At 46.8% G+C, this 13,493-nt stretch overlaps 1 protein-coding gene across 3 annotated transcripts in view; it reads left to right on the top strand.

Annotated features, from left to right (window-relative positions):
* The window catches only part of sema5ba (sema domain, seven thrombospondin repeats (type 1 and type 1-like), transmembrane domain (TM) and short cytoplasmic domain, (semaphorin) 5Ba), a 339,576-nt gene that overhangs the window by 218,090 nt on the left and 107,993 nt on the right, over nucleotides 1-13,493 (top strand). For all 3 annotated transcript variants that reach the window (XM_060828274.1, XM_060828276.1, XM_060828275.1), the window contains exons 10-11: nucleotides 8,523-8,658; nucleotides 12,476-12,683. In XM_060828274.1, coding sequence (XP_060684257.1) covers nucleotides 8,523-8,658; nucleotides 12,476-12,683 — 344 coding nt within the window. The remainder of the gene's footprint in view (nucleotides 1-8,522; nucleotides 8,659-12,475; nucleotides 12,684-13,493) is intronic.

Genomic DNA, 13,493 nt, shown 5'->3' on the forward strand with positions numbered 1-13,493 from the left:
CTCAGTTGGGCTAGTTCACAATGCAGTGTGGCGCTGGAAAAGTACAGCAGGTCAGGCAGAATCCAAGGAACAGGAGAGCCGATGTTTTGGGCATAAGCCCTTCATCAGGAATGTGGAGGGGGATCTGGGCTGAGAGATAAATAGGTGGGGTGGGGCTTGGGGGACAGTAGGTGGGAAGGCGATAGGTGGACGCAGGTGGGGGATAATTGTGATAGTGGGAGGGTGGAATAGATATGTGGGAAGGAAGATGGACAAGTAGGACAGGTCAAGAGGACAATGCCGAGTTGGAGGGTTGGATCTGGGATGAGGCGGGGGTTGGGGAGATGTGGAAACTGGCAAAATCAATATTGATGCCATGTGGTTATAGGGCCCTGAGGCAGAAGATGAGGTGTTCTTCCTCCAGTTGATGAGTGGCTTTGATTTGGCGGTGGAACATAGAACATAGAACATTACAGCGCAGTACAGGCCCTTCAGCCCTCGATGTTGCGCCGCCCTGTCATACTAATCTGAAGTCCATCCCACCTACACTATTCCATGTACGTCCATATGCTTGTCCAATGACGACTTAAATGCACTTAAGGTTGGCGAATTTACTAACGTTGCAAGCAAAGTAGTAAGGATTCCATATCCTTACTACTCTCTGAGGAGGCCCAGGATTTACATCTCCTTGGGGAACTGTGAGGGGGAGTTGAAGTGGTTGGCCGCAGGTCGGTGGGGTTGTTTGGTGCGTGTGTCCCAGAGGTGTTCCCTGAACTGCTCCGTGTATTGGCTAGTTCACAATGCAGAGTGATACCAACAGCATTGGTTCAATTCCTGCAACAATTGAGGTTATGTGACAGTACCACCCTTTCAACCTCATCTGTCCCCTGAGGTGTGGTGACCCTCAGGTTAAACTGAGGGGGATTGTGGTGACTTTTTAATTACTAGCAGTACACTGGGAGCAATCTGCTTCTTTTTTGAAACAGGACCATGGAATTTTGTTTTACTTTAGCCCTGAAAGGGAAGGCTAAACCCGTTCAATTAAGTTCTGAATCAATTGACCCAGGTGACTGATTGATATTGCTCACTCAGCATTCGATAAGCCTGGAAGGTTTCAGAATGCAACACCAGGGATTTTCTTTCAAGAAAATAGTCATCCCGTCGCTTATTACTGAAGGTCTGCAGAAAATCCTTCAACTCAGACAACCAAATGAAGCAAGAGTACAGCGAAGATAATCCTGAAATGACCTCATTCTTCAAGCTGACCTGGAGACATTGTGTCAAGGAGGGGGTCACCTACACTGTCCTACAGGAGTTGACTGTTAGATTAGATTACTTACAGTGTGGAAACAAGTCCACACCGACCCGCCGAAGCGCAACCCACCCATACCCCTACATTTACCTACAGGCAATTTAGCATGGCCAATTCACCTGACCCACACATCTTTGGACTGTGGGAGGAAACCGGAGCACCCGGAGGAAACCCACGCAGACACGGGGAGAGCGTGTCAGTCGCCTGAGTCGGGAATTGAACCCGGTCTCAGGCGCTGTGAGGCAGCAGTGCTAACCACTGTGCCACCGTGCCGCCCACCAATGGTGGAACTGTTTTAGAGAATGAACCTTAGATCTGACGACAAAGAAAGATCCCAGTTTCAGACCTGGCTCACTTTGAGTGCTGTTAGAATTATGTCTAAGACTCCTGACCAGCCTGCTAATATTCTCCGAAATGCAGCAAAAACTCAATGCAATCATCAGAAACTTGAAATTGTTGTGGTGGCAATAAAAAAAGACATTTGAAACAATAGGTTCAAATTTGTACGCAGCTTCCGTGGCTTCCCCAGAATGCACCTTACAGAAATGGGAGCCAGGCCTGGAGTTTTTACCTCCGAGGTTGAGTAGGTATATGACAAGAGCTCCTACCTAGAGCTCCCACCTTTTAAATCACTATGCACTTAGGCCAGAAGGGCAGGAGATGAGGTCAAAAAAACAAAGAACAACTGATGCCGCAAATCTGAAGCAAAGACAGAAATTGCTGGAGAAACTCAGCAGGTCTGGCAGCATCAATGGGAAGAGAAACAGAGTTAACAGATTTCAAGTCTGGTGACTCTTCTCCAGAAGCCTTGTGAAGACAGGTCACCAGACCTGGATCGTTAACTCTGCTTTCTCTCTCCTCAAATGTGGCCAGACCTGCTGAGTTTTTGCAGCAGATTCTGTTTTTGAAGGAGATGAGGTCTCTCTGTTTGAGCTGTGGTGCCCCCTCATTCCCAGTTGTGTTTGACTCTGACGGGTAGAGCAGCAATCCCAGAGCTCTTGCTGAAGCTGCTTACAGTTGTTTCTGCCTGGGGATTGGCTGTCATGGTGCACCACACCCATCTGTTTGGCCCCATCCTCACACATCCCCTGGACCTTACCTGTAACATCCCTAACAGGAACAGGAGTAGGCCATTCAGCCCTTCAAACCTACTTCACATTACAATGTGATATGGCTGATGATCCAACCCAGTACCCTGTTCTCACTTTCTCCCATACCCTTTGATCCTTTTAGCTCTAAGCACTTTAGCTACCTCCTCCTTTAAAACATTTTGAGTTTTGACCTCAACCGCTTTCTGTGGCAGAGAATTCCACAGGCTCACCGCTCTCTGGTTGAAGAAATTTCTCCACATCCTCAGTCCTAAGTAATCTATTCTCTACCCTTAAGCTGAGAGCCCTGGATCTGAACTCCCTGGTCATCAGGAACATCCTTCCTGTGTTTACCCTGTCTAGGCCTGTTGGGTTTTTAACAGATTCATAGATATCATGGCTGTTCTGTTTCTGATCTTCTTCCACCATGTGTTTCCCAGCTCTATCTTGGCTGCTTTATCAGGTTGGCCTCTGGTTTGTTATATGAATAGGAAGGGTTTAGAGAGATATGGATGTAGGTTTGCTTGCAGAGCTGAAAGGTTCATTTCCAGACATTTCATTACACTACTAGGTAACATCTTTAGTGGGCCTCAGGCGAAGCAATGCTGAAAATTCCTGCTTTCTATTTATTTATTTGGGTTGGTGATGTTATTTCCTGTGGTGAAGTCACTTCCTGTTCCTTTTCTTAGGGGGTGACAGATGGGGTCTACCTCGATGTGTTTGTGGATAGAGTTCCAGTTGGAATGCCATGCTTCTGGGAATTCTCACGCGTGTCTTTGTCCTAGGATGGATGTGTTGTCCCAGTCAAAATGGTGTCCTTCCTCATCCAGATACTAGTGAGAGAGGGTCACGTCTTTTTGTGACTAGTTGGTGTTCATGTATCCGGGTGGCTAGTTTTCTGCCTGTATGGGTCAAATGCAGGCAAATGGAACTAGATCAGATTGGGATGTCTGGTCAGTGTGGATGAGTTGGGCCGAAGGATCTGTTTTCGTTCTGTATGACTCAGAAAAAAAATCTATCTTATGTTTAAAATTATGGAATGATTTTGCATCTGCTGATTTTTGGGAACAAGAGTACCACTCTTCCAGCAACCTTCTCATGAGGAAATCTTTTTCTAATTTTTGTTGAATGGCTTTATTTTATTTATTGATTTTACATTAAAGTAGCTTTATGGCGTAAATAACTGTTATTGTTGGACCTGCCCTGGTGTGGGATTGACTGAGTAAGGCATTTACTTTGAAAGGATGGAAACTGAAGTGAGGAAAATGAGTTTCTTGCAGCAAGTTGTTAGAATTCGGAACACGCTGCCTCAGAGTGTGATGGAGGCAGATTTAATTAGTGCTTTCCAAAAGGTACGAGCTTTCAGAGCGCTGCTTAGAGCATTATTGAGAAGAAACAATGTACAGTGAAGTGTTAGGGGGAGAAGGCAGGAAAAGGCAGCCAACAACAAGGTGGCATCACTTTAAAGTGAAAAATAGCAGCTTTAGAGGGGACTTGAGAAAAAAACCTAATCACCCAGAGGGTGGTGGGGATCTGGAATGCATTGCCTGGGAAAGTAGTTGAGACGGAAACCTCACAACCTTTAAAAAGAACTTGGATGAGCACTGGGAGTGCCATATCACAGGTTGAGTAGGTTAGATTTATTTTCACTTGATAAAAGGAGATTGAGGGGGGGACCTGATTGAGGTTTACAAAATCATGGAGGGTATAGACAGGGTGGATAGAGACAAGCTTTTTCCCAGGGTGAAGGCTTCAATAACGAGAGGTCATGCTTTCAAAGTGAGAGGTGGAAAGTTTAAGGGGGATACACGCAGTCAGTACTTCACACAGAGGCTGGTAGGTGCCTGGAACGTGTCGCCAGCAGAGGTGGTAGAGGCAGGCCCGGTAGATTCATTTAAGATGCGTCTGGACAGATGCATAAGTAGGTGGGGAGCAGAGGGATACAGATGCTTAGGAATTGGGCGACAGGTTTAGAAAGTAGATTTGGATTCGCTCAGGCTTGGAGGGCCGAAGGGCCTGTTCCTGGGCTATAAATTTTCTTTTATCTTTCTTTGTTCTTTTATTCAAGGCTATGGGCCTAACTCAGGGAGGTGTGGGTCACTGGTTAGCACTGCTGCCTCATAGCACCAATGACCTGGGTTTGATTCCACCCTCGGGTGACTGCCTGTGTGGAGTTTACACATTCTTCCCATGTCTGCATGGGTTTGCTCCAGTTTTCCTCCTATAGTCCAAAGATGTGCAGGTTAGGTGGATTGGCCATGGGAAATTGCCCATTGCGTGCTGGGTTGTGCCGGCTAAGTGGGTTAGCCATGGAAAATACAGGGATAGGGGAGGTGGATTTGGGTGGAAGGCTCTTCTGGGGTTTGGTGTTGACTCATTAGGCCTCTTCTGTGGGGATTCTACAATTTTTGGTGATACAGACTTGATGGGCCCCTTCTGTGCTGTGTGATTCTATGAAAGCATTTAGCAAAATGGTCATTCAGAGCAGAGACACGATGGGCTAAATGGCCTCTTTCTGCAGTGTAACAATTTTGTGACTTAATGTACCGAGCTAGGAGAGAAATTCTACATCTTCTCATGTTTCCGTTTGCTGTGAGTCACTCGGTGGCCAACGGCCTGAAGCAAGGTGAGTTTCAGCCCTTTGTCATCATTCCTTTCTGTCTCGCTGCTGGAGATTCAAGACGGAAGCTAGCAGCTCCTGGCAGTCAGCCAGAACGCTGTAATAACATCGTACTTGTCACTCAGTAACAAATGAAGCCATCTTTTAAACAGACCCAGAATTCATTTGGGTATTGTGTGGAAGGGTCGAAGTGTACGACTAAACCCCATGTCAAGCCAATTGCTGCTAAATGCTGATTACATTTTTTTTCTTCAGGAAAATTTAGCACAGCTGAGCGAGCAGTAACTTGAGCCTGGTATTTAATCGGAGATGTCACTTCCAGTTTGCTGCAGATTTACGGTTGATACACACCAAACAGCCCCATTTAGGCTTGTTTGCTGTCATCCTTTCTGATTCAAAAACACACATCGCTTGATCCCAGGATTACCGCAGACAGCAACGCAAGTCACAGCAGAATGGTACAAGCGCCTTCCCTGAGTGAAATTGTGGATTCGTGCATTGTCCGAATCCCTAATTCTCTCTCTTTGTTTCTGCAGCTGACTGTCAGGAGTCAGGATTGAGAAACTAAACTCTATATGCCGTCTCAGATGGATAGAAAAATATCCCACGACATTCTTGAAAGGAGAGCATGGGGAGCTATCCCTCATGTCCTGACCAATGCTTAAGCAACAACTTAATTGAAAATCCTGTTATTTATCTCATGTTGTTTTGTGGGAGTTTGCTGTGCACCCAATCAATTTCTGCTTTCCTGGAGGAGGAGGAGGCCTGTGGAACAGGCTTAAAGGGCTGAATGGTCTCCTTCAGTCCCTCAGTTCCTTGTATAACAGCATCTATTGGAGTTTGCTCTGAGTTGCTGTGACACTGTGCACTTTTGCCGGATAAAACCGTTCAGCCAAGCATCAGGATCTTGCGATCTTGTTTGGATAATCCAAAATTTGGATTATCGAGTGCCGAATAATCGAGGTTCCTCTGTATATCTAAACCCATCTCTTCAGCGTCAGATGCTGCGGAAGGTGGAAGAGCTGGTTCTGTCGATAATCCTGATTACATCCTATCAAAGTTTCCAGTACGCAGTGAGCTTTTGATGTTTAGATTTTTTTTCAATCCAAATACACTCAAATGTACTGCATTGTATTTCTTTGAGTATTTCTTATGGAACTGACAGATTCATCTTACCAACGTCTCCCGCTTCCCCATACACGTCGGTTGGGACTTACAGAACACCGTAGCCAGTTTGTACGTTTGTAAGGTTCCATTGACAGTTCTGGTCCCCCTGTTAAAGAAAGATTTATTAAGCTGGAGAGGGATCAGGGTAGATTTACCAGGAAATTGCTGGGATTGGAGGGTTTGAGTTATTAGAAGAGGTTGGGACCTTTGGCACTGGGTGAAGGATGGTGAGGGATGACCTTATAGAGGTTTATAAAATCATGAGGGGTATAAATAAGGTATCTTTTTCCTAGGGTGGGGGATTTCAAGACTGGGGGCATATTTTCAAGGTGAGAGGAGAAAGATTTTAAAAAGTCATGAGGGGGCAACTTTTTCACACAGAGAGTTGTTCATGTGTGCAATGAGCTTCCAGAGGAAGTGATAGATGCAGTTACTGTTATAGTGTTTAAAATACATAAATGAGAAATGTTTGGAGGGATAGGGGCTAAGTGCAAGCAGGAGGGATTTTAGTTTGGGATTAAGGTTGTATGGATTGGTTGGATCAAAAGGCCTGTTTCTGTGCTCTGTGACTTTATGACAGCATCAGATCATCTGCTCATGGCTTTTCTGTGATGACCGCAGAGGGAACCAGTTGGGCAGGACTCTAGGGAGAGCTTTGACAGCCCTTGGCAGGGGAGACCGTTTGTGACTCTCATCCCAGGGAAGAACGAATGTCCACAGGGAGGATACTGCGGATGCTGGAGATCTTAAATAAAAACACCAAGTGCCAGGCAAACTTAGCACATCTGGCAGCATCCACGGAGGGAGAAATAGAGTTGATCTTGCAGCTCAATGACTTTTTATCAGAACATACTGAGTGTAGGGGGGAGTGGGACAGCTGGATGGGATAAATCCTCCAATGAACACATCCAACCCAAGCCAGAAACTCAATTCGAATGGGGTTATTATGTGAAGAGGAAAACATTTGCAGAGCACAGTGGGGTGTGGGTCTAATTGAATGTGGCACACTGGCGTCAGGGACCCAGGTTCAATCCCAGCCTCAAGCGGTTGTCTGTGTGGAGTTTGTACCTTCTCCCCGTGTCTGCACGGGTTTCCTCCGGGTGCTCCTGTTTCCTCCGACAATCCAAAGATGTGCAGGTCGGGTGGATCAACGATGGGAAATGTAGGGTTACAGGGATAGGGTGGGGGCAGTAGGAGGTTTGGGTCTGGGTGGGATGCTCTTCAGATGGTTGGTTTGGACTAGCTGGGCTAAATGGCCTGCCTGCACACTGGAGGGAATCTATGATCCTATGAAGTGGAATGTCTGCCTAAAATAGGAAATCAGGTGGTGGAGGGAAGCAGAACATATACTGGAGCGTGCATTCTGGGCAGTTGGGGGCATTGTGACAACGCCACTGGACTAGTAATCCAGAGCTTTAGGCTCTATCATTCTGGGAAAAATGGGTTCAAATCCCACTGTGGCAAGTGGTAAAATTGGAATTCAGTAAGGCTTTGGAATTAACTGCTGACCTATTGGTGACCATCAAATAAAAATGTCTAATATTGGGGATGGAAATCTGTCATCTTTATGTGGTCTGGCAGGAACTTATTGAAAAGTCTAAGGCGTCTTGGTAGGGTAGATGTAGAAAGGTTGTTTCCCCCTTGTGGATGAGTTGAGGACCAGAGGGCATCATCTCAGAATAATGGGTTTGTTTTGATTTATTGTTGTCATGTGTACCTGAGTACAGTGAAAAGGTTTGTTTTGCGAGCAGTACAGGCAGGTCATAGCAAGCAAGGACATATAGATCATAGGGTGCTCAGATAGAGCGAGACATGCAGGGTTATGACTGCACAGGGGCGGCATAAATGCATGGTCAACATTAGATTTGAAATGAGAGAGGTGCGTTCAGTAGTCTAGTAACATCAGGGAAGAATAGGAATTTATTCTCTCAGAGGGTAATGCATCTGTGGAACTCTTTCCCACAATGGGGTTTTTGAGGCTGGGTCATTAAGTATATTTAAGCCTGAGTTAGACACATTTTTAATCAGTAAGGAAAACAAGTGTTATGGGGAAAAAGCAGGAAAGTGGAGTTGAGGATTATTAGATCAGAAATGATACAATTGAATGGCGGTGCAGGCTTGATGGGCTGAATGGCCTATTTCTGCTCCTACCTTCTGTGATCTCACATGTGACTCCAGACCCACAGCAATGTGGTTGAACCTGAAAGGGCCTATCAAACCAATCAGTAGCTGGGTGACTGGGGCTAGATAATAAATACTGGGCCTAGTAAGCTAATCCTGTGAATAAACAGATACTAATGCAGGTCCTGTCGATGCACACACTCTGTAATCACCTCCCTGTTTTTGTTTTCAACAGGAACAGCATTGCAGCCTCTGCAGTTTGTGCATATAACCTCAGCGCCATCGCTCAGACTTTCAACGGACCGTTCCGCTACCAGGAGAACCCTCGATCCGCCTGGTTGCCGGCCACAAACCCCATTCCCAACTTCCAGGTAGATGGCTTTTCACTCCCAGTCAGCCAGCTCTCCCGTCATCAGCACGGTGGCTCAGTAGTTAGCACTGCTGCCTCACAGCACCAAGGACCCAGGTTTGATTCCAGCCTCAGGCAACTGTCTGGGTGGAGTTTGCACATTCTCCCCGTGTCTGCGTGGTTTTCCTCCAGGTGCTCTGGTTTTGTCCCACAGTCCAAAGATGTGCAGGTTAGGTGAATTGGCCATGCTAAATTGCCCATAGTGTTAGGTGCATTGGTCAGGAGTAAGTGTAAGGAAATGGGTCTGGGTGGGTTACTCTTCAGAGTATTGGTGTAGACTTATTGAGCCAAATGGCCTGTTTCCATGCTGTAGGGAATCCAATCTAATCATAGTCTTCATCTTAAATATCCCCAGTGATTTCTTTCTTGGTTCCTGAGACATTATTCCCAGCATTTCTCACCTATTGTGGTAGCATCGTTACTGTGCACAGAGAGAGAAAGAGAGAGGTCATTTGGCCCATTAGGTCCCTGCTGTCAGTCTCTATAGATTAATCCCTGCATTCCCTACTCCCCCCTAGCTCGGCAAGTTTATCTTCCCCCTCCCCCCACGCCTAGCTATGTCTTCCCTCCCCTTGGCCTCTCATATCCCCTATGCCTGAATACGTTCCCCACCCCAGTGACCCCTCGTGTGCCACCCTGCCAAGCTAATCCTTCCACTTTCTTGCCCACATACTAGTTTTTTTTAAGATTAGATTACAGTGTGGAAACAGGCCCTTTGGCCCAACCAGTCCATACCGCCCCTCCAAAGTGCAACCCACCCAGACCCATTTCCCTCTGACGAATGCACCTAACACTATGGGCAATTTAGCATGGCCAATTCACCTGACCTCCACATCTTTGGACTGTGGGAGGAAACCAGAGCACCCGGAGGAAACCCACGCAGACACGGGGAGAATGTGCAAACTCCACACAGACAGTCACCCAAGGCTAGAATTGAACCTAGGACCCTGGTGCTGTGAGGCAGCAGTGCTAACCACTGAGCCACCGTGCCGCCCCAAGTAAAACATGACAGGTGATGCCATTTCCATTCTCATTTGCCATCTGGACACTGCATAAAGCAATGGATTCTGCAGTGAAAATAGGATCAGTTAAAAATAAGAGGTATTCATTCGTTACGTTACACTTGGCCCTTTAACAAAAAATTCCTCCTTCTGCAAGAACTTGAAACCTCTTAACCTCGCGTAAGTAAACATTGTGGAATTAACAGCTGCAATCCGAGAGCCAGCGCTGTTCATCAAACAGGGGCTCTGTGGTTTCAACAGAGGCATGGCTGCCTCGGCTCTCAGGCAGGATGAGGCCTGGCTTTTGGGTTCAATAGAAGACATGACAAGAAGTTGGAGATATATTACATAGCATAGACACACTACATGGAAACAGACTGTTGGGACTATCTACTAGGCTGTTGATTCTACTGAGCTACAAACCAACATTGGTTCATTCACCGAAACACATGACAGAATGGGTTTCAGATTAAACCTCCAGACAACAAGGGTTCTCCACCAGCCTACTCCTGTCACACAACACCACTCCCTGACCATTAAAATCCACCTGGACAACATGGATAGTGTCCCATACCTCAGGCCCCTCCTCTCTGTGCGAGCAGATGTGGACAGTGAAATCCAGCATTGACTCCCAATGTGTGGGTGTAGCCTTCAGACGTCTGAGAAACATAGTGTTCCAAGACCTCAAACCCAACATCAACCTCATTATCGACAGAGTAGCTGTGGACCTCACCCTCCTGTATGTATCAGAAACATGGACAGATGCCACTCAAATCTCTGGAGAGTAATCACCAGCATTGCCTTAGCAAAATCCTGCAAATCCACTGGCCGGATAGGCATACCAGTGTGTGTGTGAATATCAGGAGTGCGATGGAAAGCTCCCCACTTGCCTGGATGGGTGCAACTCCAGTAACACTCAAGAAGCTTGACATTACCCAGGACAAAGCATCACATCCACAAACGTCCACTTCCTCCACCACTGACGCTTAGTGGTAGCAGTCAGTACTATTTACAAGATGCACTGCAGAAATTCACCAAAGGTCCTTAGATATCATCTTCTAAACCCAAACCCAAGTCTAGAAGGATAAGTAGAGCAGATATGTGGGAACACCAATCACTTGCAAGCTCCCCTCCAATCCACTCACCTTCCAAACTTGAAATTGTATCATCATTCCTTCCTTGTCGCTGGACCAAAATCCCGAAACTCCCTGTACCTGCACAACATGAACTCTGCCATCCCGAGGAGTGTATGTAGGGAGGGGCAGTCATGGCTGGCCCAGTGAGTAACACTCTCATCCCATGAGTGAATTAAAGCAAAGTACTTGTGAGGTGGGGTGTGGGTGAGGTAATGCAGGAAAGGTAGGAACGTTACCTCAGAAGGGGAGCATGAGCTTCCCTCCCTTAGGTTATCTTCCCCTTCACTTCCTGATCCTCCACACCCTTACCCAATCACCAATCCCTCTCTCTCCATTCTATTTGTGGACACCAGAGACAGCCAAAGAATCGGTGCTTATAAAGGACCACACCACTGATAGGTGGCCATTCACTCCATTGAGTGTGTGTTGACTTCGTGGAGAGCAATCTGATTGGTGCCAGGTGTAGACCCACCAAGGTCCTTCATAATCATATTCCAATCCCTTTTCAACAAAACATGAATTATTATCATTATAGTTATTTATTAACATATGTCACACTATCATACAATTGTTATTGTGAAGAGGAGGCCATTCAGTCCATTGTGTCCATACTCTGAATGAGTATGATAATTTCAAATAATTCTTCTGCCTTTTTCCCATAACCCTGCCCCACTGTTTCTATTTACGTAACCAGCCGAAGCTCTCTTGAATAGCTCAATTGAACCTGCCTCCACCACAATTCCAGGTGGTATATTCCAGAGGAGAAAATGAGAACTGCAGATGCTGGAGATCAGAGCTGAAAAAATGTGTTGCTGGAAAAGCGCAGCAGGTCTGGCAGACCATGGCAACACGATGCCTGGAGAAAGAGCGCCTCATCTTCTGCCTAGGAACCACAAGGGATGAATGCAGATTTCTCCAGCTTCCTCATTTTCACCTCCCCCCACCTTTTCTCAGTCCCAACTCTCGGACTCAGCACCACCTTCTTGACCTGCAATCTTCTTTCTGACCTCTCCGACCCCACCCCCTCTCCGGCCTATCCTTCCACCTATCGCATTCCCAACGCCCCTCCCCCAAGTCCCTCCTCCCTACCTTTTATCTTAGCCTGCTTGGCACACCTTCCTCATTCCTGAAGAAAGGTCGACTCTCCTGCTCCTTGGATGCTGCCTGACCTGCTGCGCTTTTCCAACAACACATTTTTCAGGTATGTTCCAGACCCTGACAACTCATTGCGTGAAAAGACTTGTCTCACCCTTGCATGTCCTTCTTTTGCAAATTCCCCTAGATCTCATTCTCGATCCTTTTACGTACAAGAACAGTTTCGCCCTGCCTATTCTATCCAGTGCCCTCACGGTTTTGAACACTGCTATCAGGTCTCCTCTCAGCCTTCTCCTCTTCACAATATGAAACACTTATCCAAAGGAAGGTTTCAGGGCTGTAGGGAAAACGGTGGGATTAGATAAGTTGCACTTGTAGAGGTTCAGCATGGACTTGATGATTTGAATGGCCACCTTCTATCCATCGACAATTGTACCAAAACCATCATGCCACCTGGATGTGCTCAGGGTGGGGTATGTCACGGGTGTTGAGGGGTGTTGGACTGAAACAGTGCTGGATGTTTCCGTTGTGCTTGCTCACTCTGCAGTGTGGTTCCCTCCAAGACCATGGACCCAATGCGAACCTGACAGAGCGTAGCCTCCAGGATGCTCAGCGCTTCTTCCTCATGAACGATGTGGTGCAGCCTGTCACCGTTGACCCCCTTGTGACTCATGACAACATGCGTTTCTCCAAGATCGTTGTGGACATCGTGCAAGGCCGGGACACGCTCTACCATGTGATGTACATTGGCACAGGTAACTCCTTTCCTTCCTCTTCCTCAATACCCAGCCCTGCGTCCCCTTGCCATACATCTCCTGAAAGCAGTGAAGATGGTGCCTGGGCGGTACGATGGCTTACAGAGCCAGGGACCCAGGTTTGATTTTACCCTTGGGGTGACTATCTGTGTGGAGTTTGCACATTCTCCGCGTGTCTGTGTGGGTTTCCTTCGGGTGCTCCGGTTTCCTTCCAGAGTTCAAATTTGTGCAGGCTAGGTGGATTGCCATGCTAAATTGCCTGTGGTGTCCAGAGATGTGGAGGCTAGGTGGATCAGCCATGGGAAATGCAGAGCTACAGGGATTGAGTAGGATGCTGTTGGGAGGGTCAGTTTGGACTCAATGGGCCAAGTAGCCTGTTTCCAGGCTTTGGAATTATGTGATAAATGAGGGACTTCAGATGTCTTTATTCATTCATGGGATGTGGGGATCCTGGACCAGTAATTATTGTCAATATCTAGTTGCCCTTGAGAAGGTGGTGGTGAGCTGCCTTCTTGAGCTGCTTTTCTCCATATCGAAACACACTATTCTATCCAAATTACCATCCAATGCACTCTTGAACTCCTCAATTGAACCTGTCTTCATCGCATATCTAGGCAGTACATTCCAGACCCTCACGACCCACTGTGTGAAAAAGCATTTTCTCATTTCCCCTTTGCTTTTTTAGCAGATCACTTTAAATCTCTGCCCTTTCGTTCTCATTCTTTTCACGAGCAGAGACAGCTTCTCCCTATTTACTCTATCCACCCTGCTGATGATGTTGTAAACCTCCAGCAGATGTTAATGCTGTTT

Source organism: Hemiscyllium ocellatum, chromosome 7, assembly GCF_020745735.1.
Source record: "Hemiscyllium ocellatum isolate sHemOce1 chromosome 7, sHemOce1.pat.X.cur, whole genome shotgun sequence".
Lineage (NCBI taxonomy): Eukaryota > Metazoa > Chordata > Chondrichthyes > Orectolobiformes > Hemiscylliidae > Hemiscyllium > Hemiscyllium ocellatum.